Genomic DNA, 22,093 nt, shown 5'->3' on the forward strand with positions numbered 1-22,093 from the left:
AAACAAAATTGGAGTAACCCCGTGTCTTATCAGATCACCATGGATTAAAGTTAGAATTTAACAACAATACTAATCTCAGAAAGCCTACAAACCCATGGAAATTGAACAGTGAAGTACTGAACCAACCCTGGGTCAAGGAAGAAATAAAGAAATTAAAGACTTCCTTGAATTCAAAAAATGAAGGCACAACGTATTCAAACCTATGGGACACTATGAAAGCAGTGCTAAGAGGAAAGTTCATAGCACTAAGTGCCCACATAAAGAAGAGAGAAAGACCACATTAGTGACTTAACAGCACACCTGAAAGCTCTGTATCTCTTCAAGAGACTTATTGAAGTTTTGGCAATAGCAATAAGACAACAAAAGGAGATCAAGGGGATTCAAATTGGAAATGAAGAAGTCAAACTTTCATTATTTGCAGATGATATGATAGTATATATAAGTGACCCCAAAAACTCTACCAGAGAACTCTTACAGCTGATAAATACCTTCAGTGATTTGGGAGGTTACAGAATCAACTAAAAAAAAAAAATCAGTAGCTCTCTGTAGCCCTTCTATCCACAAATGATAAAGAAGCTGAGAGGAAAATCAGAGCAGCATCACCTTCACAACAGCCACAAATAACAGAAAATATCTTGGGGTAACAACTAACTAAAGAAGTGAAAGACCTATTTGACAAGAACTTTAGTCTGTGAAGAAAGAAACTGAAGATACAAGAAAATGGAAGGATCTCCCACGCTCTTGGATAGGTAGGATCAATACAGTAAAAATGGCAATCCTACCAAAAGTGATCTATAGATTCAATACAATCCCCATCAAAATCCCAACAAAATTCTTCACAGATCTTGAAAGAATAATCAAATTCATATGAGAAAAAAAAAACAGGATAGCCAAAACAATCCTGTGCAATAAAGAAACTTCCAGAGGCATCTCTGACATCAAGCTCTATTACAGAGCTGCAGTAATGAAAACAGCTTGGTACTGGATAAAAACAGAGGGTGATCAATGGAATTGAATCAAAGACCCAGATATTAATTATGATCACCCGCTTTTTGATAAAGAAGCTAAAATTATACAATGGAAAAAAGAAAGTATCTTCAACAAATGATGAAGGCATAACTGGATGTCAACATGTAGAAGAATGCAAACAGATCCATATCTATCCCCATGCACAAAACTCAAGTCCAAATGGAATAAAGACCTCAACATAAATCTGACCACACTAAACCTGACAGAAGAGAAAGTGGGAAGTAGTCTTCAATACATGGGCACAAGAGACCACTTCCTAAATATAACACCAGTAGCACAGATACTGAGAGCAACAATAAATTAATGGAACCTCCTGAAACTGAGAAGCTTCTGTAAAGCAAAAGACACAGTCAGTAAGACAAAAAGGCAACCTACTGAAGGGGAAAAGATATTCCCCACCCCACATCAAAGGACTGATCTCCAAAATATATAAATTACTCAAGAAATTAGACATTAAAATTATAAATAACCCAATTAAAAATGGGGTAGAGAATTCTCAACAGAAGAATCTCAAATGGCCAAAAGATACTTAAGAAAATGTTTTGAAACAACTCTGAGATACCATCTTACACCTGTCAGAATAGCTAAGATCAAAAACACCAATGATAACCTATGCCGGAGAGGATGTGGAGTAAGGGGAACACTCATCCATTGCTGGTGGAAACGCAAACTTGTGCAACCACTTTGGAAATCAGTATGGCAGTTTCTCAGAAAATTGGGAATCAACCTACCTCAGGACCCAGCAATACCACTCTTGGGCATATACTCAAAAGATGCTCAATCATATTACAAAGACACATGTTTAACTATGTTCACAGCAGTATTATTTGTAATAGCCAGGACCTGGAAACAACCTAGATGCTCCTCAACTGATGAATGGATAAAGAAAATGTGGCACATTTAAACATTACTACTCAGCGGTAAAAAAAAACGACATCTTGAGTTTTGCAGGCAAATGGATGGAATTAGAAAACACTATCCTGAGACAACCCAGACCCCAAAAGATGAATATGGTATGTACTCACTCACAGTGGATACTAGCTATAAACAAAGGATACTGAGCTTATAGTTTACGATTCTAGAGAAGCTAATAAGGTGAACTCACAGAAAAACATATAAAGATCCACCTGAAAACTGGAGACAGACAAGACCACCTGACAAAATTGGGAACATGTGGGTGGTGGGAGAAGGAAGGTAGAAAGGGAAGAGAAGGGGAGGGATGAGAACTTGAGGGAATGGGATAGTCGAGATGGAGGAATAGAGAGAAAAGAAAGCGTTATCTTGATTGAGGGAGTCATTATGGGGTTAGCAGAAACCTGGTCTAGAGAAATTCCCAGGAATCCACAAGGATGACCAGCTAAGACCCTAAGCAACAGAGGAAAGGGGACCCGATCTTGACTTCCCCTGTAGTCAGACTGATGAATATCTTAAATATCATCATAGAACCTTCATCCAGCAACTGATGGAACTAGAGGCAGAGACCTGCATTGGGGCACTGGACTGAGCTCCCAAAGTCCAGTTGAAGAATGGGAGGAATGAGAATATAAGCAAAGATGTCAAGACCATGATGGGTTCACCCACTGAAACAGTCTAATGGGAGTTTACCAATTCCAGTCACACTAGGAAGGAACAAGCATAGGACCAAGCTAGTCCCTCTGAATGTGGGTGACAGTTGCATAGCTGGGGCAGACTGAGGGGCCACCAGGAGTGGCACCAGGATTTATCCCTACTGCATGTATTGGCTTTTTGGGAACCTATTCTCTTTGGATGGATACCTTGCTCAGCCTAGATATAGTAGGGAGGGACTTGGACCTTCCACAAAGCAATGTGCCTTACCCTCTCTGAGGATTGGATGGGGGTGGGGAAGGAGGGTCTGTGAAGGGAAGCGGGGAGGGGAGTGGAACTTGGATTGGTATTTTTAAAAACCTAATGAATTATATAAAAAAAGAATTTAGAGTTGACTGGAGTCACACAACCAGCACGGCAAAATAGAAACTCTGGTAACCAAGGTGTCAACCTGCGATGGAAGCCAGGCAGCTCAGGGGTAAAGGTGATGGAGTTTAAATGCAGCCTGGAGTGGATCCCTGAGCAGAAGTAACACTTAGAAGCTTTATAGTTGGTTCAGTGCTTAGAAGTGCTTCCCACTCTCCAGAGGAATTTTGAGTGACTCACAACTGCCTTTAACTCTAGCTCCACAAAATCCAGGGCACCACTGGTCCCTTTCTCCCACCCCCCCACCCCCATAAAAAATACACCTTAACACAAACAAACAAAAAAACACCCTATAAGGTGGGAGTCATGGACACAAGGTCAAGGACTTAACATCATGAAACTGTCGAATACCCATAAAATCCTGTGGCTTCAAAGAGCTATTAGTTGCTATCCTTGTGGAGTTTGGAACACCACCTAATGGTGCTGTTCTGTTGTCTAGAGACAGAGTTTCAACTATGTATCCCTCGATTGCCTGGAAATTGATATGTAGACCAGACTAGCTTCAACTCACAGATATCCTCCTGCCTCTGCCTCCTGTGTTGGGATTATAGATGCGTTATCACCAAGACTGGTCTCAGACAGTATACTTACTGAACCAGAGGAAAAGGCGGTCACCTCTGTGAACCTCTCTCTATTGGCTCTTACACATACTCTTGAGATTTTAATGGTCAAGACAACACCTATTACTCAGTAATTTAACAACCACAATTCAACCATTTTACATATCTAGCAGGTATGCAAGATCCTAAAGTACTCTGTAAAACAACCTGTGTCCAGTTAAAAGCCTAATTAAACCTTTTAGGTTCTGAAGAAAACTGAAGTACAATGTAACTTGCCTCTCAGAAGCCAGCTGTCCTCAGAAATCACTAAGCTCTCTAAACCAGTGGTCCTCAACCCATGCATGGGCCAAGACACCTTGAGGGGGTCAAACATCAGATATCCTGAATCTCAGATATTTACATTGCGATTCGTAACCGCAGCAAAATTATAGTTATGAAAAATCAACTTATGGTTGGGGGTCACCACAACGAGAGGAACTGTTTTAGAGGGTTGCAGCATTAGAAAGGTAGATGAACCACTGCATTAAATAAACAATACTTTTAACAGATTTTTACACTGATCAAAATGAAATTATTTCCTCATTTGGCAAATATCACTTTATAATGATAACAAAACATTACAAAACAAGGCAATATCTTTTCTGTTTATTAATAAAGTAATTATGATTGCTGAAAAAAAGTTGAAAAATGCACACATATAATGTAGGTTAGGCCATCCAAAATACAGAGCAAAGAGTCATCAGTCATGGTTGGGGTTCACACAAACGAGAAATAAATACAAGGCTAGACTACTTGATAAAGACAAGTAAGATAAACTATAGTAAGTATCACCTTAACTAGTAGCCATCTTTTCTCTAGCATGGGCACAGGCTTGTCTGTATCCTGCACAAACGTAACGAACTAACAGCTTTCTGAGCCCCTTAATACAAATCTGATTCCTGCTTTACGTAACCCAAGAAAATAACAGTGAAGTCATTAGAAAAATATGGACCCTTCTGAATATCTATTGTATTTTAAATTTAAAAATACAGCTTAGATCATATGAAATATGAATTTCAGATTTACATCTTATCTATACGTTTACATATGTTCTTATTAGTTTGACTGAAATGCAAAAATATGTCTTAATATCAGATTAGTTAAAAATACTTATCCATGGCTAGAAGTACTAGTTTGTAGAACGAGATGTAAGCTAGGCGTATTTTTGAGTTACTGCCTTTCCCAAATACACAGGCTCTAACACTAAGCCTTTAATAGAGATTTGATTCAGAGAGAACGGGAGATCTCTTGACTCATCTCAAGCATTCCTGTAAACAGTCAAAATCTGCTTTCTGTAAAGATTAAAATTCAAGTAAATACCATACATTTAAGCTAACCTGTTATGCTCATAACACATTGAATCATAACCACTATGTAAAAAGTTTTTAAAAAATCATTCTTATGTGACAAGAAAACAACTCTGTAAACATGTTCATTTCAATAGCTGGTATACTGCAGCTGCTTTGGTTGGCACAGTGACAACGATCATGTGCCGCAGGTACTGAACGTCAGGTACCTCTGCACCTGGATAAACCAAGCCTCCTATCTAATGTTTTTAATGGCAAGGGCAAGACCTGAAATTCAACTTCATTTTCTTTACAAATGTTCAAGTGTTTGAAATTTTGGCAAAGCTTAATTTTGACCTGGTCTTCCCAGCGGACAGCAGACTTGAAGCCAGTTGAAATACTGAAGTCAGCCTTCCCTGACTCACCGTCACCTGCTGCCCCTTATGAACAGCCACTAGTAGGTATGAACAGATTCAGCCTGAACCAGTGGCAGAGGACTTCCCTAGTATGCACAAGGCCCTGGGGTTTGATTCCCCAGAACTCTGAAAACAAAACAAAATACAACAACAAAAACCAGGTAAATATTTTAGACCATGGCAAAATGCTGGCTATAGAGGCTACCAAAACCAAAAACTAAAAAAAAAAAAAAAAAGCCTACTATGCTAACAAACAAATGGTAAGAACTCAAAAAGATGATACCTCTACACAACAGTGCATTAAAGGGGCAACTGTGCCAGGAGCATGCAAATCCCTTGATGTGAAAAGAGAACAGAAGGACCAGGACACTTCTGAAAGCAGCATGCCACTACCAAACTGAGGTTGTAGTTTTGGGTGGTGATCTCTCTCTCTCCTGGTCTCATGAAGCACAGGCTACTTCTGAACTCGCCACAAACCTGGCGTGAACCTGACCATCCTGCCTCAGGCTCCCAAGTGTTGAAGCTGCCAGTGTGTAAGCGGTAATTTTTATCTCTTAATTCATTCTGTTTTTTGAGAATCAAAATTGTTAACAATAAAGAGTTGAAACAAAGAGAAATTCATGCTACATAACATTTTAAACCAAAGTTTAAAGCGAACTTACTTCTCTGGTCCAAAGGGGAAGTTTCTTAAGATACAGAATTAGTGCAATCAATGAGAATCCAATCAATTCCCAAAATTACAAAGCTGGAACAGCAGGTGTCTTGATTTGTGTAGGATTGGGAAATCATAGCGCTATCTTTAGTATGTTTGGTATACAGAGAAGACCAGAGCTAACTGGTGGGTAAATGAACTTCAACACTGGGGAATCCTGGGAGTCTGGTAGTTCAGTTCACTCAGGATACCCTCTCCCCGCAGCCCCTGTACAGACACTGTGTAGCCCTGACACCCGCACATCCGAGTGACACTTCTCTCTGCTGGTCTACTGCGAGCCATCATTTTCAGGTTTGTTCCTCTGATAACAGTATGAACTGAGAGCATTTCTACACTGTCTTTCTATAGGACACTGGAATGGTCTCCTAACACAACTGTTCCTGTTAAAGTTGGCAGGTGACTGTCAGGGAGTCACACTTAAGACTTCCCATATGAGTCCAGAGACTGAGAATTTAAAAAATAGAGTCTGTGCGCACCACAGTTCACACGTGACTGTCAGAGGACATGCGGGGCTGGTCTCAGGCTTAGGAGTAAGTGCCTTTATCCACTGAAACATTTCATCAGCCCATGACTGGGAACTGTTTTGTTTCAGCTTCCTCTGAAGTGCACTTTCAGTCACTGTTTAAGCCGCTGTAAGATGACTGGAAAGGACCACAGGAATTCTTAGACATCACCTAAACTGAATGTCTGTTCAGTAACATTTTGTAGCTTACATACTTCTAGGGCTGAGAATTTGTTTCACTGTTTAAAATAAAATGTTCCGTCTCCCACTCTTTCCTTTAGTTACTTCCACTTATTCATACTGTCAATCTCTGTATACTATGTGCACCTCTGTGCTTCCATGCCAATATAAATTCCCCTGAAAATTCAACTTACAATAATGAATAAACAGAGAGCATCCAAAGATTTCTCTTACTACCACGTTTCCTGAGCCTCGGGCACACACTATACCACACAGCTGCAAGAATGCTCCTTTACTCCGCTCTTTGGATACAGTCCCTATGTAACCTAGGCAAGACTCAAACTCACAGCAATCTGGCCTCAGTCTCCTGAGTGCTGGGATTACAGGTGTATATTATAGTGCTTCCAACTAAACCTTTGCTGAATTATATCAATGTCTTCAATGTTCTATATGATTATGTTTGTCTGAATCCTTCTGAGTGTTATTTCATAGCCAATAATAGAAAGTCTTTATTAAAATATTGAAAAATATAAAACAGCAATTATAAATTAGTAAACATCTAATAAAAAAGCAGTATTTTCTTCCCTTATACAGCACAAGAATCAGTGATTTGGGTATCATTTTTAGCCACCATTTGCCCTAGACTCACTTCACCACTGGAGACAACTTTTTAGTTTTTTAGGGTGGAAATCTATGTAGATACTAAGAAATAACTCTATTGTTTAAACTCGGGTGTTAAAAAATACAAATGCCATGTTAACATGTGAGGATAGCATCTCAAGACAGGTATTATTTCAAAGGAGCTGTGAGGAATGCTGCACAAATGGACACTGAAAGTTAAGGCATCTTTCTGCTCTGTAGTGCTCCCGTGGGTCCAGCAAACTGTACAAATACTTCCTTTAAAAATATATCTTCTCTTATACTTCCATTATTTCACTCCATCCATCATTTTCTTGCAAATAAAACTGAAAATAGTCCAAAATGTGTTTTTATATACCTATAAAAACAGAAACAATTATTAGTTGGAAGCCAATTTTCCTATTTCCTTAGATATTTAGTAATGCCCTATGGACTAACAAGTTAGGAACCAGTCTTGAATTCTATAATAACACAGGCTTTTGTAAACAGTGGAGAAGGTACCACTGAGCTTTCAACTTCCACTCAGGGTACCCTGCCTGCCCGCATAGACACCACCCTGCCTGCCTGCACAGACACCATCCTGCTGCCCGCATAGACACCATCCTGCCTGCCCGCACAGACACCACCCTGCCTGCCCGCACAGACACCACCCTGCCTGCCCGCACAGACACCACCCTGCCTGCCCGCATAGACACCATCCTGCTGCCCGCATAGACACCATCCTGCCTGCCCGCACAGACACCATCCTGCCTGCCCGCATAGACACCATCCTGCCTGCCCGCACAGACACCATCCAGGAGTCAGTCTCTCACATCCGCATGCACATACTGCTAGAGAAACTCTAGCGGGGTTTCCCCGACTACACAGTAACACCGTATGGCGCAGTGCCATAAATGCAGACCCTGCAGCTAGCTCTTCACAGTGTGGCCTATTTGGCTCAATGGAGGCTTGGAACCCCTGCATCGGGAGCCTGGATCTCATGTTGTTCTAGGTCTTGAGCCCTGCCTCTAACTGCATAGGCTCCAAGTCCTCTGCAAAGCCCTGACCTCATGATAAACCTGGAGGGGAGGATGCAGGTGCTCCACTTGGCAAGACCCCAGGTAAGATCCTCTGGAAAAATAAAAGTAGTCAGGAAAGAAAGCGGATACCAGGCCATAGGTTTGAGACAATGCTTTGTTGTGTCTTACAGAACTAACATTAACGAACCTGGAAGCCCTTTGTCTACCTTTAGTCAATCTTCACTTGATCAAACTTCAGTAGTGAGCACCCTTTGTTCATTAAACTAACTAGTAAGGTACTGTATTCAATTAGTTTCATTAATCTACCAGCAAACGGTTAGTAACATTGTGTTAGATAAGGAAAATGAGATTCTGGCAGATTGCATATTCCAGTCGTAGGACAGAACAGCTTGATTTAGGTGATATAGTTGAAAAAAAAATTACAAACTTTTTTGAGATGAAATATGCAAATAAACTACATTTTGCTGAAGGAAATTACCTGTATAGCATCTTACCTTGCACTCATCAAATGGTTAGTTATAAACAAGTAGTACTCAATTTTCTATTGCCACTGTAACATGGTTATTTGTCCCTGTAAACATATAATTAATTATAAGATGAAAGAAGTATTAAGTTTCTGCTGAATGGATTTGTTAATTACATTAAAGTAAGTTATGTGAATATTGAAGGCTTAACGACAACCGTCTGCCTCTGTGTAGAAGGCAGGCGTGAGCGCAGCGCGTTAAGAGAATTCGTTAGGTCTTCTTATATTCACCTCGTGAACATGGCACTGGGGTTAGATGTTAAGAGAATTCATTAGGTCTTCTTATATTCACCTCGTGAACATGGCACTGGGTTTAGATGTTAAGCAGCAGTAATTAAGAAGTGCATGGAACACATCTCTCCATTACCTTACCTAGGAGCTGAATAATCTTAAAGACCTTAAGGCCCTTCATTTATTTATGACATTTTTGATACAGAGTCTCACTCTGTGGTCTAGGCTGGCCCCTAGTACTTCAGCTTCTAAGTACTAGAATACAAGGATGTGTTAGCATGACTGGTAAGGGGAAAGAGGTTCTAAATGCTTCTCAAAGACCAGAGCTATTCAGACCAGGTCACAGGGTACTTCCTGGACTTCCTATGAACTGATCTGAATAGCTCCAACTGTTTTCCTATGATCACCAGGTTACTGACACTGGACTCAGGAAGCTCCTGAGATAGCCTGAGAAAGAACTGGGGGTGGTGACACTCGTGAAATGGTCAGATGGTACTGGAAACCCAGTTCTGATCAGAAATCCACTCAGCCTCAGCAGCTGTTCCAGTCACGGATTGGTCATTCAGAAAGGCTAAGACTTTGTCCGTGCCACTCTTTAAAGAGTACAAAGCTCACGACACCCTCCGGAGAGGTTTCACAAGGAGCCTAGTCTAGCACAGAACTTGACTCCTCTGCCTCAGCCTCCCAAGAGCTAAAATTACAGCTGTGTGCCATACCCAGTTGAATACAATGCTTTTCAAAATTGTTCTCAATTAAATATAACCTGGAACACTAAAAAAACATTCTTAAACCAGGTGGTGGTGGTGCACGCCTTTAATCCCAGAACTAAGGAGACAGAGGCAGGTGGATCTCTGTGAGTTTGAGGCCAGTCTGGTCTACAGAGTAAGTTCCAAGACAGGCCCCAAAGCCACAGAGAAACCCTGTCTCAAAAACCAAAACCAAAACCAAATTCTTAAAATATCATTCAGATTAGCCAACTTTCTGTACCTGGGTAAAGAAATGTGTGCTGGGAACAGCCCACCTGACCAGGAGCAGAGTGCGACTCGGTCACCATGCTGTGCCGTCCTCGTGGGTGACGTCTCAGCAGACAACCCACATTCTAGTACTGCAAATATCACTCCATTTTGGTTTCATTCAGTTTTGTTTAACCTGGTGATTTTCATCTGAACCAGGTGAGATTACCTGATCTGGTGACTCCTTCTTCAGCTCCATTCTCTAGCCACTGAGATTCACTGTCCAACAAACGGTTTTTTGATTCACTAAGTGGTTTGATAGGAAAAGGTTGATTTGAGCCAATACTGAAAAAGGAGCAGACAATTCAGTGAATACTTTCATGCTCAATTAAGGATACTTAATAATTAATAAGCAGCAAATTAGTATTTCTTTTCTGAAATATGTGAGGGCATCTCATGAGGTCTTAGCACTCTGAAAAGGCTATCTCCAAGAGAAAAATGCCCACTACCCCCACCCCCAATCAAACGGCTCTCTGGGCCCAAAGTGTGTATTCCAACACTGCCAAAGAAACCAGTTAGACTAAGAAACAACTTCAGGGGCCGGTGGGAAAGGGCTGTCAACACTTGTTAATCGGGAGCTGTGGTAGCATAGGACAGGTGGAGAGCTATGTCTGTGGCCAGTACAAAAGTTACCTGTCATCTCCCAGTTCTCTGCTTTCTACCTCTGCAGTTTAGATCTAAGGGGAAAAAATGATTCAGTAATTTATCGTAGACTTATTTTTCTAACTAAGAGAACCAGGGAGGAAGGGAAAGGAGGAGGAAAGGAGGAAAAGGAAGAGAGATTGCCAAGTACTTCTTATGGGCCAGACACTACGCTGGGTGCTACATACTATCTCCCCCCTCTCAGGAACCCAAGGAAAGGAAACAGACTTGCCTGAGTGACTTGTTAGAACGGCAGTAAGGGCTAGAGCTGAAGGGTCAAAGGATTTCGGTGCAGTGTGGAGGCCTGCCTGCTGACATCAACATGCTAGTCTGGAGCTTAAAGTCCTTTTATCAAGACAGGCTTTCCCTGTAACAACCCTGGCTATCTCACTCTGCAGACCAGGCTGGCCTCAAACTAACAAAGATCTGCCTGCCCTCTGCCTCCCAAGTGCTGGGGTTAAAGGCGTGCACTCCCATGCCTGGGTACCTTTCTTTTTTTGTATGTGTGTTGAGAGAAATATAAACTTATGAATCAGTTTTCTTGGTGTGCAATTATGTTAAGAAATTTCTTTTAAGATAAATAAGAAACTATTGGTACTTTCAAATCCTCATTAATTATCCTGACATTGTAATTAAAACCTAATTAAGGGTTATTAGAATAATGACAGTGCTTTTAAACTTTTCTTTGAAAAAATACAACTTGGTATAAGCCAATATAATCAAGTCTTGAAAGGGCTTTTCATTTCAAGAGGATGAAGACAGAGCATATTTACTTGCTTACTAGGTTCCCCAGACATGAAGCTGCATGCATCTGTGCTGTCCTAACTATCGACATGCTCTGCTACTCCCGGTGTTCTGGTTTGCATGTAAAGTGTGGAAGAGCAGGCACCTAACACACACTGCTCCTCCATTAGAAAGAGAACGGAGATAGAATTTTTCTTTTTCTGTCTGTTTCTTGGAGTGTGACTGTTTGTGCATGCGTCATTCACACAGAACAGGCATCAGACTATTTTACAATGAATACTGAAAAACTCAGGAACAAGGAACACACCTTCTGGCATATTCACTCTGGTTTGCAACAGAAGCTTGTTCCGGATCCATTCCCACAAGGCGAGTTGGAAAGCTGCAGCCATCACCCAAGCTGTATGATGAGGAACAACAATTATCTGAGTACTGATTTAATAACAATGGTCAAGTTTAACATTCTGTTTTCAGTGGCACAGTAGAACTAAAGCTTATCAAGTCTAAGTTTGGAAGTTCCTGCCTCCACTACAGACAGTCTTTTTTCTTGCTACTCACACGTACTTAGAAACAATGCAGACAGCCACCTTCACAATCACTGGAAACATCATCCACTCTCAAACTGAAATTGCAATGTAAGTCCATGAAAGTTCAACAGCACTGTGAGAAGAGCTGGCACTCCAGGGACAGCTCAGTGCTGAGCTCACAGGTAGTCCCTGTTCTCAGGTACTGAAAAACCAATCAGCCAACCAAAGAGCTGCTCAACACCTTGAAGTACAGTATACCAGTGAACAAAAAGACAAGCTCCCCCTGCGAGCTTATGGTTGTACAAAGAACCCAGCATGTTCTGCTGTCTTCACACTCCTGAGCCATCAGAACTGCGTACAGCAGAGACACTCACCTCTGGTCGAGACAGAGTGGCTGTAAATTTGACATGTTGTCATCAACAATCACAGACAGTATAGGGCAGGAGAGTAGATAAGAGGCAGGTAAGAACACTTGCTGCTCTTGCAGAGGACCCAGGCTCCTTTCCTAGCACACACATGGTGGCTCACAACAGTCTCGGGGCATCTAGAGCCCACTTTTTGCCTCCCCTGGCATCAGGCATACATGTAGCGCACATATATATGTACAGGCAAAACTCTCATACACATAAATTTTAGAAAATTCCATTTTAAAGCATAACAAGCCCCAGACATCTGCTAAAGCCTAGGGATGGGGTAAATGCAAGCAAAGTAGCCTCACTGAATAAAGGCAACAGAAAAGGAAGAAGCTTTGGGAAGCTGAGATGGCTTGAAGCTAAAAGACAGAGGAGAAATGGCTATAGAAATATGCGAAGAACTGTTACCACATCTGACTGATACTAGCCTGCGAAGGCAAACTGAGAAAAACAGCTGGAAACCTTACAGTGAACAAGTCCAAGCCCTGCAACACTGGACAGCATTCCCATTTGACCAGCCAGCAGGGAAAACTCTCTCAATTGAGATTCCACCTTTAATAGTGCTAGACTTAGCCTTAAAGAAAATGCTACTATTGATCCAACCTTGTAAGGCTTAAAACAAACGTCAAAAAGACTATTGTGAAGCCTAAAAAGCCTAACAGTGTGTCAAAACCAAACCTATCAGTTATAAAGAGAGACATAAAATCTAGACTGTGGGCTATCTAGCATTCAAAACAACCATGTTTAACTGGAAGTTATTGACAATGGAAAATAACAGGTAATGTGAACAGAATTAAGCAAAAACAACCAAGAGAAAACAAAGTGAGACTCTTGTAAGAGAGAGCAAGCACATACAACACTCCTGTGTCATAATCTATGAAAATATTTTTATGTTTCCAAAAGTGATTTATTTTTATTTTGAAGAGCTCGAGTCATTTTTATTTTTCTTCTTCCCATTCAAATGTGTAGTCTTACTTTATGTATGTTCAAGATATTTTGAATTTTCATTTTAAAGTCCTTTAAAAACAATCTCTGAATCTTAAGCTATTTAGCCAGAGGCAGAGGCTACCACTGATTCCTACACTCTGTAACTTACCTGGAAAATACTGGAACTAGCCAGTACTTCTTCTCGTCACCAAAGACTTGTCTCCAATTTTTACTACATCCAAGAGAAAACCCGTTTCCATCTATTCCATACGAAAACATAGGTGCGCGGAAAGACTCTTTAAAAAAAAAAGAAACAAACACAAATATGTATATACACATGAATAAATTTTATCTATTTAAAAATTAGAGGGAGTGGAAAATATTAATTTTCTTGCCTACGGCTATGCCATGGACAGCTATGAACACAATTGTCACAGAGGATAAAAGGGATGACAATCACTGAGGTGAAGACGTCCTAATCATCCGATCTGACCTGTACTGAAGTGTTACCTCAGCAAACACACAATCATTATGTCAACTAAACTCTACCTTAAAAAAGACAAATTTCAGACTTACTTGGAGACAGAATATTTTTATTTTGACCCTCTAAAATGAAAGGCCCAAATAATTATCTAATATTACTTTCATTTACTATTTTGAGATAGGGTTTCTCTGTGTAGCTCTGGCTGTCCTAGAACTCACCACGTAGACCAGCCTGGCCTTGAACTCAAAGGGATCTGCCAGTCTGCCTGAGTGCTGGGAATAAAGGTGTGCACCACTGCTGGCTGGCGGCTCTAGACATATAAGAATCTCAGAGCAGCCTGTGTTATGCAAGACCCTATCGGAGAGAAGGGAGAAGTGGACAATAAGATGCATTTTTAGAGGCTTTTCAGTTTCACACGATTAAAGACTCCAAGTGTGACTGTGACGAAGATTGTCCAACATCAAAGGGATATAGACACACTTCTCCATTTAAAATACTGGCTTCAGGTGGACACTGGAACGCAGTGAAATCTGGGTAGGTGAGTTAGGAAGACAGGCAGAGGTGGCATAGAGAATAAAGTACCCTCACAGGAAGAAACCACAGGCCTGCAGGAGGCCAGGGTGTGGGGGTTGAGACAGTAAAGGAAGTGGTATGCGAAGGCTACAGGGTTTCCAAAGCATGGCCACAGGAGCATCTGATTGGCTGAACTAGACTGTCCAAAATATCAGACCACATTACATAGGACTGGAATTAATGATATGCTCTGAAATTCCGTTTATCGATGTATTTGTAAATATATGTGCACATGATAAGTCATGATATAAAATGGTTTCACTGGTAAAAATAATGTGGCAAAAATTATTTAAGGAGGACAGTAGGAGGCCAAGAGGCACGGCCTAAGGTCTGGACCTGCACTGTGTTCAAGGGCGGCACTAGTTGATGGCACTACCTGAGGGCAGTGGAACCAAGGAAGCAGTAGGTCCTGGAGGGAAGGGTAACGTCCTTAAGAATTTAATGGGACCTTAAGGTGTCCTCTCTCTCCCTCGCCCCTGTTCCTCCTTGGCTGCCATTGGGTCAGCAGCTTTCTGGCCGCACATGCTCCCTATCAGTGCACATGGGTCCCCACAGCACACAGCACAGGAGGTGAACATGGACAGAGACCTCTGCAAACACAGTGCAAAATCAAATCCTGATTCTGCTTCTTTCAAGTTGACCCAGCTGAGGTACTCCATTGTTCTTTTACACACAGGGGCTCAACACCACACAGAAGAAACAAGCTATGTGAGAAACAGATTCAAGTGTTCACATCCCATCTATGACAAGGTTGCTCCTTAGACCTAGGTGGTCAGAACCAGCTGGGAAAATTGACCTACCAATACCACATTTATTATTATTGAATATGTAAAGGTGTTTTGCCTGAACATATGTATGTACACCATATGTGTCTCGTGCTCAGAGGCTGGAGGAGGCATTGAGACCCCTGAAACTGGAGTTACAGACAGGTGTCAATTCTGGTTTTCTATATTTCTATATATTGTTTGTTTGTTTGTTTGTTTTTTAAAGAGGTCTTTAGGATAGGGCTTTGCAAACAGGTCACGTTGTTGTCAGTTCTAGGGTAAGAGCACTTCTGTAAAGAGAACAAATTACTTAACAGACACAGAGAATTTTATTTATATGGAAAAAGTAAATCATAATGGACCTGAAGTGCTTAACAATGAAGGGTGAGCTGGCAAGGAAGAAGAAAAACCCTTATACTGAAAGTCACATAATTCACACAGCCCAATAAGAAACCAGACCATAGGGCTGGAGAGATGGTTCTGTGGTTAAGAGCACTGCCTGCTCTTCCAGAGGACCTGAATTCAATTTCCAGCAACCACATGGTGGCTCACAACCATCTGTTATGAGATCTGGTGCCCTCTTCTGGCCTGCAGGCATATATGCAGAAAGAACACTTTATACATAATAAATAAATCTTAAAAAAAATAATCAAGACCATATAATTCAAATATAGTAACTAAAATGTGTTCTCAAATCTCTTAATTCTCTATATTAAAAGTTGTTTCCTTCCAATTCTGGCAAACACACAGGCTTTGGATGCATGTGGACTCTAAGTATTAACACGGCAGTGGGCTGGCATGACAGTTCAGTGTGAGCAGGGCCTCCAGAGTGTCTTGCTAGGCACCTTAAGCTGGTCTCACACTTGTAACCCTGCCTTAGCCTCCTGACTGCTGGAAGAAAGGGCACACACCACAAAACCCAGTCCTACCACCCTTGAACACCTTTGTTGTGGAATATTATTTTAAGGTGTGTTACATGTTTGTGCTGTGGAATTATTTGTTTAACGATGCAAAGATATGTTACATTCTTTTATGTTGCATTTGTTTGACTCTATGAAGCTGTGTTACTTTGCCTGTCTAAAACACCTGATTGGCCTAATAAAGAGCTGAATGGCCAACAGCAAGGCAGGAGGAAGGATAGGTGGGGCTGGCAAGAAGAGAGAATAAACAGGAGGAGAGATCTGGGAGGAGAAGATGAAGGAGCAAGAAAAGGAGAAGAGTCACCCAGCTACGCAGCCAGCCATGGAGTAAGAAATAAAGGTATATAGAAATAAAAAAAGGTAAACACCCAGAGGCCAAAGATAGATGGGTTAACTTAAAATCTAGCTAGATACAAGCCAAGGTAAAGCCAGGCATTCATATGAAAGAAAAGGTCTCTATGTGTGATTTATTTGGGATCTGGGTGGTGGCCCCCAAAAGAGCACATGGTGATATTTTGTTTGTGATCTAACACATAAAGCTTGCCTGAAGATCAGAGTGCAGAGCTAAGCCACTAATTGGCCATACAGGCCAGGCAGTGGGGGCACACATCTTTAATCCCAGCACTCGGGGAGGCAGAGGCAGAGGCAGACGGGATCTCTGTGAGTTCAAGGCCAACCTGCCCCACACAAGATTGATTCTGTTTAAAAGAGAAACAAAGCCAGGGGGTGGTGGTTCACACCTTTAATCCAGTAGTTGGGAGTCACAGGTCTTTGCTGGGCAGAGAGAGAGAGGCATGTAAGGTGGGAGGAGACAGGAGCTCAAAGTCTCTCTGGTGACTGCTCCTTTGCTTCTCTGATCTTTTATCATTTATCCGATATCTGATTCTGGGTTTTTATTAAGACCAATTAGAATTCACCCAACAAGAGCAAAAGAATAAAGAGTAGAAACAACCAACGACACATCTTAATTAATTATTCCTCTATATTTGTTTCTGTTTTTTATGTTTGTTTCTTTTTGCATTTATCTACTTATTCGGTGTGTCTATATATCCACATTGCTAAATGTATGTGGAGGTCAGAGGACAATCTGTAGGAGCTAGTTCTTTCTTCTTCCACTATGTGTGTTCAGGAGACTGAGCTCAGACCATCAGGTTTGGTAGCAAGTGCCCTTACCTACACCAAGCCATCTCTCCAGGCTTGTATTTTCATTTTAAAAATTAGGAAGAAAAGGCTGATAACAATAATACTATGTACTAAATTTCACTGACAACTGACACAAAACTGAAAATAAAAACCATGTCATAAAGCAGTAGCCCCTAGAACATATGCCCATCAAATGTGCATGGGGGGTCAAGAATACACGAAATATGCTCTCTTAGCAAGAAAGTAAACCAAAGGATTTAAAATGGTTTATGTCTAAGCATCAACTTTAAGTATGCAAATCTATCATTCAGAGACTAGATTTCGAAAGATACTGTATAAACACAGGTAATAACTTTTATTTATAAGTTTATAAACTATAAATTTTGCTATATAATACATTAATGAAATCATCCTACATACAGTCACTTCGGCAACCCTCTCCAACACGAGTCTAGGTATCTTATACAGCCAATGTATTCAAAACTGAAGTTAAATACACAATAGCTTTTCGTTTCTTTATTGCCCACTACAATTTTTCTATACATTTCACATTAATTTGTGGTCATTTTTAAAAAAGACTTTATTTACCTATTGTTGTTCTATTTTTTCCAACTAGCCAGCAATGGTAGCTAAAGAGTGAGAGCACGCTGACGAAGAACATTGCGGACACAAAGAAAAGGAAGAGCACGTGGAACTTTGCACGAGATTCCTTCAGTTCATTCTGAGGAAAGAAGAAGGAAGGGTTATTGTGAGGATAGGAAACCTCTAAAACGCAACTTGTAATCTGGGTCTTCCTAAGGATGGAAGCCACCACACACATACAGACACACACATACTCTAAAAGTCATATATGAGGCGTAATAAAATAAATAAGACCATGTATTCTGAATCCAAAGTCTCATAGCAGGCTGAACCCATAAACAGTCCTAAGTCATTTAAAAACTGTCCTCAGGAGCTGGAGAGATGGCTCAGGGGTTCTTCACGGCATTCACAAGGCAGCTTAGCACAGTCTGTGACTCCAGTCCTAGGTGACAACACCCTCTCTGACTTGTGGGCACCAGATATAAATGCATGTATACTCCCACCCAAACACACAAGGGAATAATAAACATTACAAGCATTTTAAAAAGTTTTCCTTAAGCATCTAATGATCTCAGCAGTTCAGTCATGAAATGAAAAGGTAGACTGTTCCTGTTTCTTTCACGCCGTGCGGATGCACTCAGATTTCCCTCTACAGCCGGAGGAACAAAGGCACTTCCATTTGTGTAGACAGCTGCTACTCACACAGGCTCTAAACCCAGCGGAACGTGACAGGTCTCTCTTTTACTTCTGTGTATCTCTCCTCTAAGGGGTCCATGTCCTTAGAAGCTCTGAGGCCCACTCCTCATCCTGGTTCATTTTCTTTAGTCTTTGTAGGTGATGGCCATTTCATAAAGGTTGCCATAAGGAATTAAAGAATGAACAGATTCTTTCGTTCCTTCTTACAGAAATAAAGCTATTAACAGTAAGGAGCCTTTAAATATTTCCTCTTAAATAAAACACTGAAGGGGCTTGAGATGTAGCTCAGTCAGAAAAATGTTTGCCTAGTATGCATGAAGTCCTAGGTTCAGAACCTAGCATGACAAAAAACTGAGCATGGTAGTGCCTGCCTTAATTACAGGACTTAGAAGTGGAGGCAGGAGGATCACAAGTTCAAGGTCATTTTTAACTAAACAGTAAGTTAAAGGTCATTTGGGACACATGAGACTGTCTCAAAAACTGTATAGGCAAGTCTCCTAGTTTTTCAAAACAGGCCGCACTATTTAATTTAAAAAATGTTTAACGGGCTGGACATGGTGGCATGTACTTTTAATCCTAGCACTAGGTAGGCAGAGGCAGGATGATCTGTCTACATAGCTAGTTCCAGGATAGCCAGGATCACACAGAAAAATCCTGTCTCAAAGGGGGTGGGGGACCCACACACTGGAGGATGGCTCCTTCAGGTGGCTCACAACTACTTACAACTCTAATGCACACACCTTTTTTTTTTAAATTAAAGTTCCTAACCAAAGGGCCAGCAAGATGGCTTAGAGGTAGAAAGTGCTTGTTGCCCAAGTTCAATCCCTAGACCCATCATGGCGGAAGGAGAACTGACTCCCAAAGTTAACCTCTCGCCTCCACGTGTGTACGCATGCACGCGAGCATGTGCATCCGACACACAACTATAATTTAGTCCTAAAATTTGAAACAAAAAACATTTGATGGGGTTAGGAAGATGGCTTGGTGGTTTAAGGTATCTATCTGCTCTGAACGCCCCAAGACCCGAGCTGAAATCTCCAGCACTTACATAGGTAGTGGGAACGGCTACACCACCCTGTAATGGGGTAGAGATAGGCAGAGCAGAAAAATTTGCTGGCCAGGGAGAGGTGAAATGGCAGAGGAAGACATCCAACATCCTGCATTCGTGAAAACCTACACTCATGTGCATACACCACACACATACAATCCCACACATTACACACGCAGGCTTTGACAGACTGAAAGACTGTTTGCACTACTTTGTGTGTGCATGCATGCGTGCAAAGGAGACTGAACCTAGGGACTCAAAAACTTTACCATTGAACATTTCCCCATGAGTCCTACATTATTCTGATATTTATTTTTCTCCTCAGAGTAACCACTCTACTTTTAAAACAAAGTGACTATTCTATCTTGCCAACTTGTAAAGCAAATTTCAATTACATGCATTCACTCTGTAAAGAGATCATGAGAATGTCATGGCAATGATGTGTTTTACCTTCGGGCAATTCTCTGTAGATTTCCTGCGGCAAAGCTTGTGCAAATAGAGACAATGTATTAAGAAAACAACTTTTATACAAAGTTATCCTGAAAACCAGGCTTTATCAGTTATGTGCATTTGGAAGGAATACAAGTAGTTGCCCTCTAATGGTCTACATTTTTCCAGAAAGTAAAAAACACCCAAAACATACAGGTCACAACATTTCTCTCTTCAGGCACATGGCAGAGACATGTGCTTTTCCTCTAAACATGTGCTTTTCCACCCAACTACACAGAAACTTGTGTCTGAAAGAACAAAATAAACGTTTAACATGACCATCTGTAATTCTGTAACCTTGGTTGGTTAGTGCTTCCAGAAATGGGACCCGAAGACTCGGCACCTCACTGCTATTGCCTGTTTCAGCTGGGAAAACAATGGCAGCTTCTGACAGCTCAGCAATCAGAACCTTTTACAAGTCACAGCATGTCACCCTTCTGTTCCCATTTTACTGAAGACAGACAGATAGACAGAGACACCTTCTAACACTAGAGATCACTAAAGTCCCTTTGTCACTTAGCCCTACCAGGATCCTGGGCTTCCCTTTAGTACCCATCCTTAGTCTAATCTAGCTATAAAAAGTTCCTACGGCACTGGGCGATGGCGGCACACTCCTTTAATCCCAACACTTAGGAGGCAGACAGGCGGATCTCTGAGTCTGAGGTCAGTCTGGTCTGCAGAGCGAGATCCAGGACAGCCAGGAATGCACAGAGGAAACGCTCCCTTGGTATAGTTCAAACACTCCAGTGGTACCTACAGACTCCTCTGGCTTAAATGCTCTTCCCTCAGACATCAATTCCCTTCTATCTTGGTTTAGATTTCCCACTCACAGTGTGGCCTTCCTTGTCCACTCCCTTTAATAAGCAGCCCAGACACGTGAAGCTGAGTTAGCTGCTTAACCCTGGGGTCCTCGGTGCATCTCCTGCTGACTGAGGGCACAGAAACCTCATACAGCAACACTGCCTACAGACAGACAATTCCAACAAAGATGCATATTTAGAATACAACGTTTGTGACCTTGAATTTAACTGTATTAGCACTCTCCTAAGTCTAAAAAAATACACCATAAAAACCACATTAAAATTTCATTTGATTTTAGAGGCAGGGTCTTACTGTATATGGAGACCAGGCTGGCTTCAAACTTAAGAAAGTATATTCTTTAAAATAAGAGCAATAACTAAGCTAGTTCAGTTTTGTTTAACTCTACCTATTTTTTTAAACTTTGCTTCATCTTTTTTTTTTTTTGAGACAGTTTCCCTGTGTAGTCCTGGTTGTCCTGGAACTATTTTGTAGTTCAGGCTGGCCTCAAACTCACTGAGATCCGCCTGCCTCTGCCTCCCAAGTGCTGGGATTAAAGGTATGTGCCACTGTATCTGACAACTTTGCTTCATCTTTAAATCTTGTAGGTTGCATCTTCTGAACAATGTAATTTAGCCACAAAATCATAATCGTTGAAAGGATATTTAAACGTGACTCTAGAGAAACCTGCACCCATGCCTTGAGTGTGTACTGCCCTTTTCCTGCACATCTTCCTCTCAATGCCAGCATTTAACTCTAGCTCAATGGTTCTCAATCTTCCTAATAAACTGTGACCCTTTACTACAGTTCATTTGTGGTGAACCCCAATCATACAAATATTTTCATTGCTACTTCCTAACTACAATTTAGCGACTGTTATGAGTTGTAGAGTAAATATCTGCTATATGACCCCTCTGAAAGGGGTCATGACCCCAGGCTGAGAATGGCTGCTCAGAAGCATGTACTCTATCTGTCTTTGCTCACTAACTCTGGCTTGTCCTAAAAAGTTTCTGTGGAAGTCAGGACAGAGGCAGTGCTGGGCTGCATCTTCCTGATGGCGCTTAAGCTCACACTAGCACTTAATTAGTTTTTTGTTTCTTTGAGACTAGGTCTCACTATGTAGCTGTATCTGACCTGGAACTCTGTATTTCAGGCTGGCTTTGAACTCACAGAGATCCGCCTCCCTCTGCTTCCTGAGTGCTGGG

At 41.3% G+C, this 22,093-nt stretch overlaps 1 protein-coding gene across 8 annotated transcripts in view; it reads right to left on the minus strand.

Moving 5' to 3' along the window:
• Positions 1–4,198: 4,198 nt before the first annotated feature.
• Positions 4,199–22,093, minus strand: part of Zdhhc20 (zDHHC palmitoyltransferase 20) — a 59,014-nt gene continuing 41,119 nt past the window's right edge. For 2 of the 8 annotated variants that reach the window (XM_075950123.1, XM_075950129.1), the window contains exons 9-15: positions 20,052–20,087; positions 17,864–17,996; positions 13,561–13,687; positions 11,835–11,924; positions 10,311–10,426; positions 8,869–8,945; positions 4,199–7,713 (exon numbers count right to left, since the gene is read on the minus strand). In XM_075950123.1, the coding sequence (XP_075806238.1) occupies positions 8,908–8,945; positions 10,311–10,426; positions 11,835–11,924; positions 13,561–13,687; positions 17,864–17,996; positions 20,052–20,087 (540 nt within the window). In that variant the 3' untranslated portion in view covers positions 4,199–7,713; positions 8,869–8,907. Of the gene's footprint in view, positions 7,714–8,868; positions 8,946–10,310; positions 10,427–10,774; positions 10,819–11,834; positions 11,925–13,560; positions 13,688–17,863; positions 17,997–20,051; positions 20,088–22,093 lie in introns of those variants that run through there. The other 6 variants (XM_075950126.1, XM_075950128.1, XR_012907993.1 and 3 more) reach the window with 5 other exon arrangements.

Source organism: Microtus pennsylvanicus, chromosome 15 (genome assembly GCF_037038515.1).
Source record: "Microtus pennsylvanicus isolate mMicPen1 chromosome 15, mMicPen1.hap1, whole genome shotgun sequence".
Taxonomy (NCBI): domain Eukaryota; kingdom Metazoa; phylum Chordata; class Mammalia; order Rodentia; family Cricetidae; genus Microtus; species Microtus pennsylvanicus.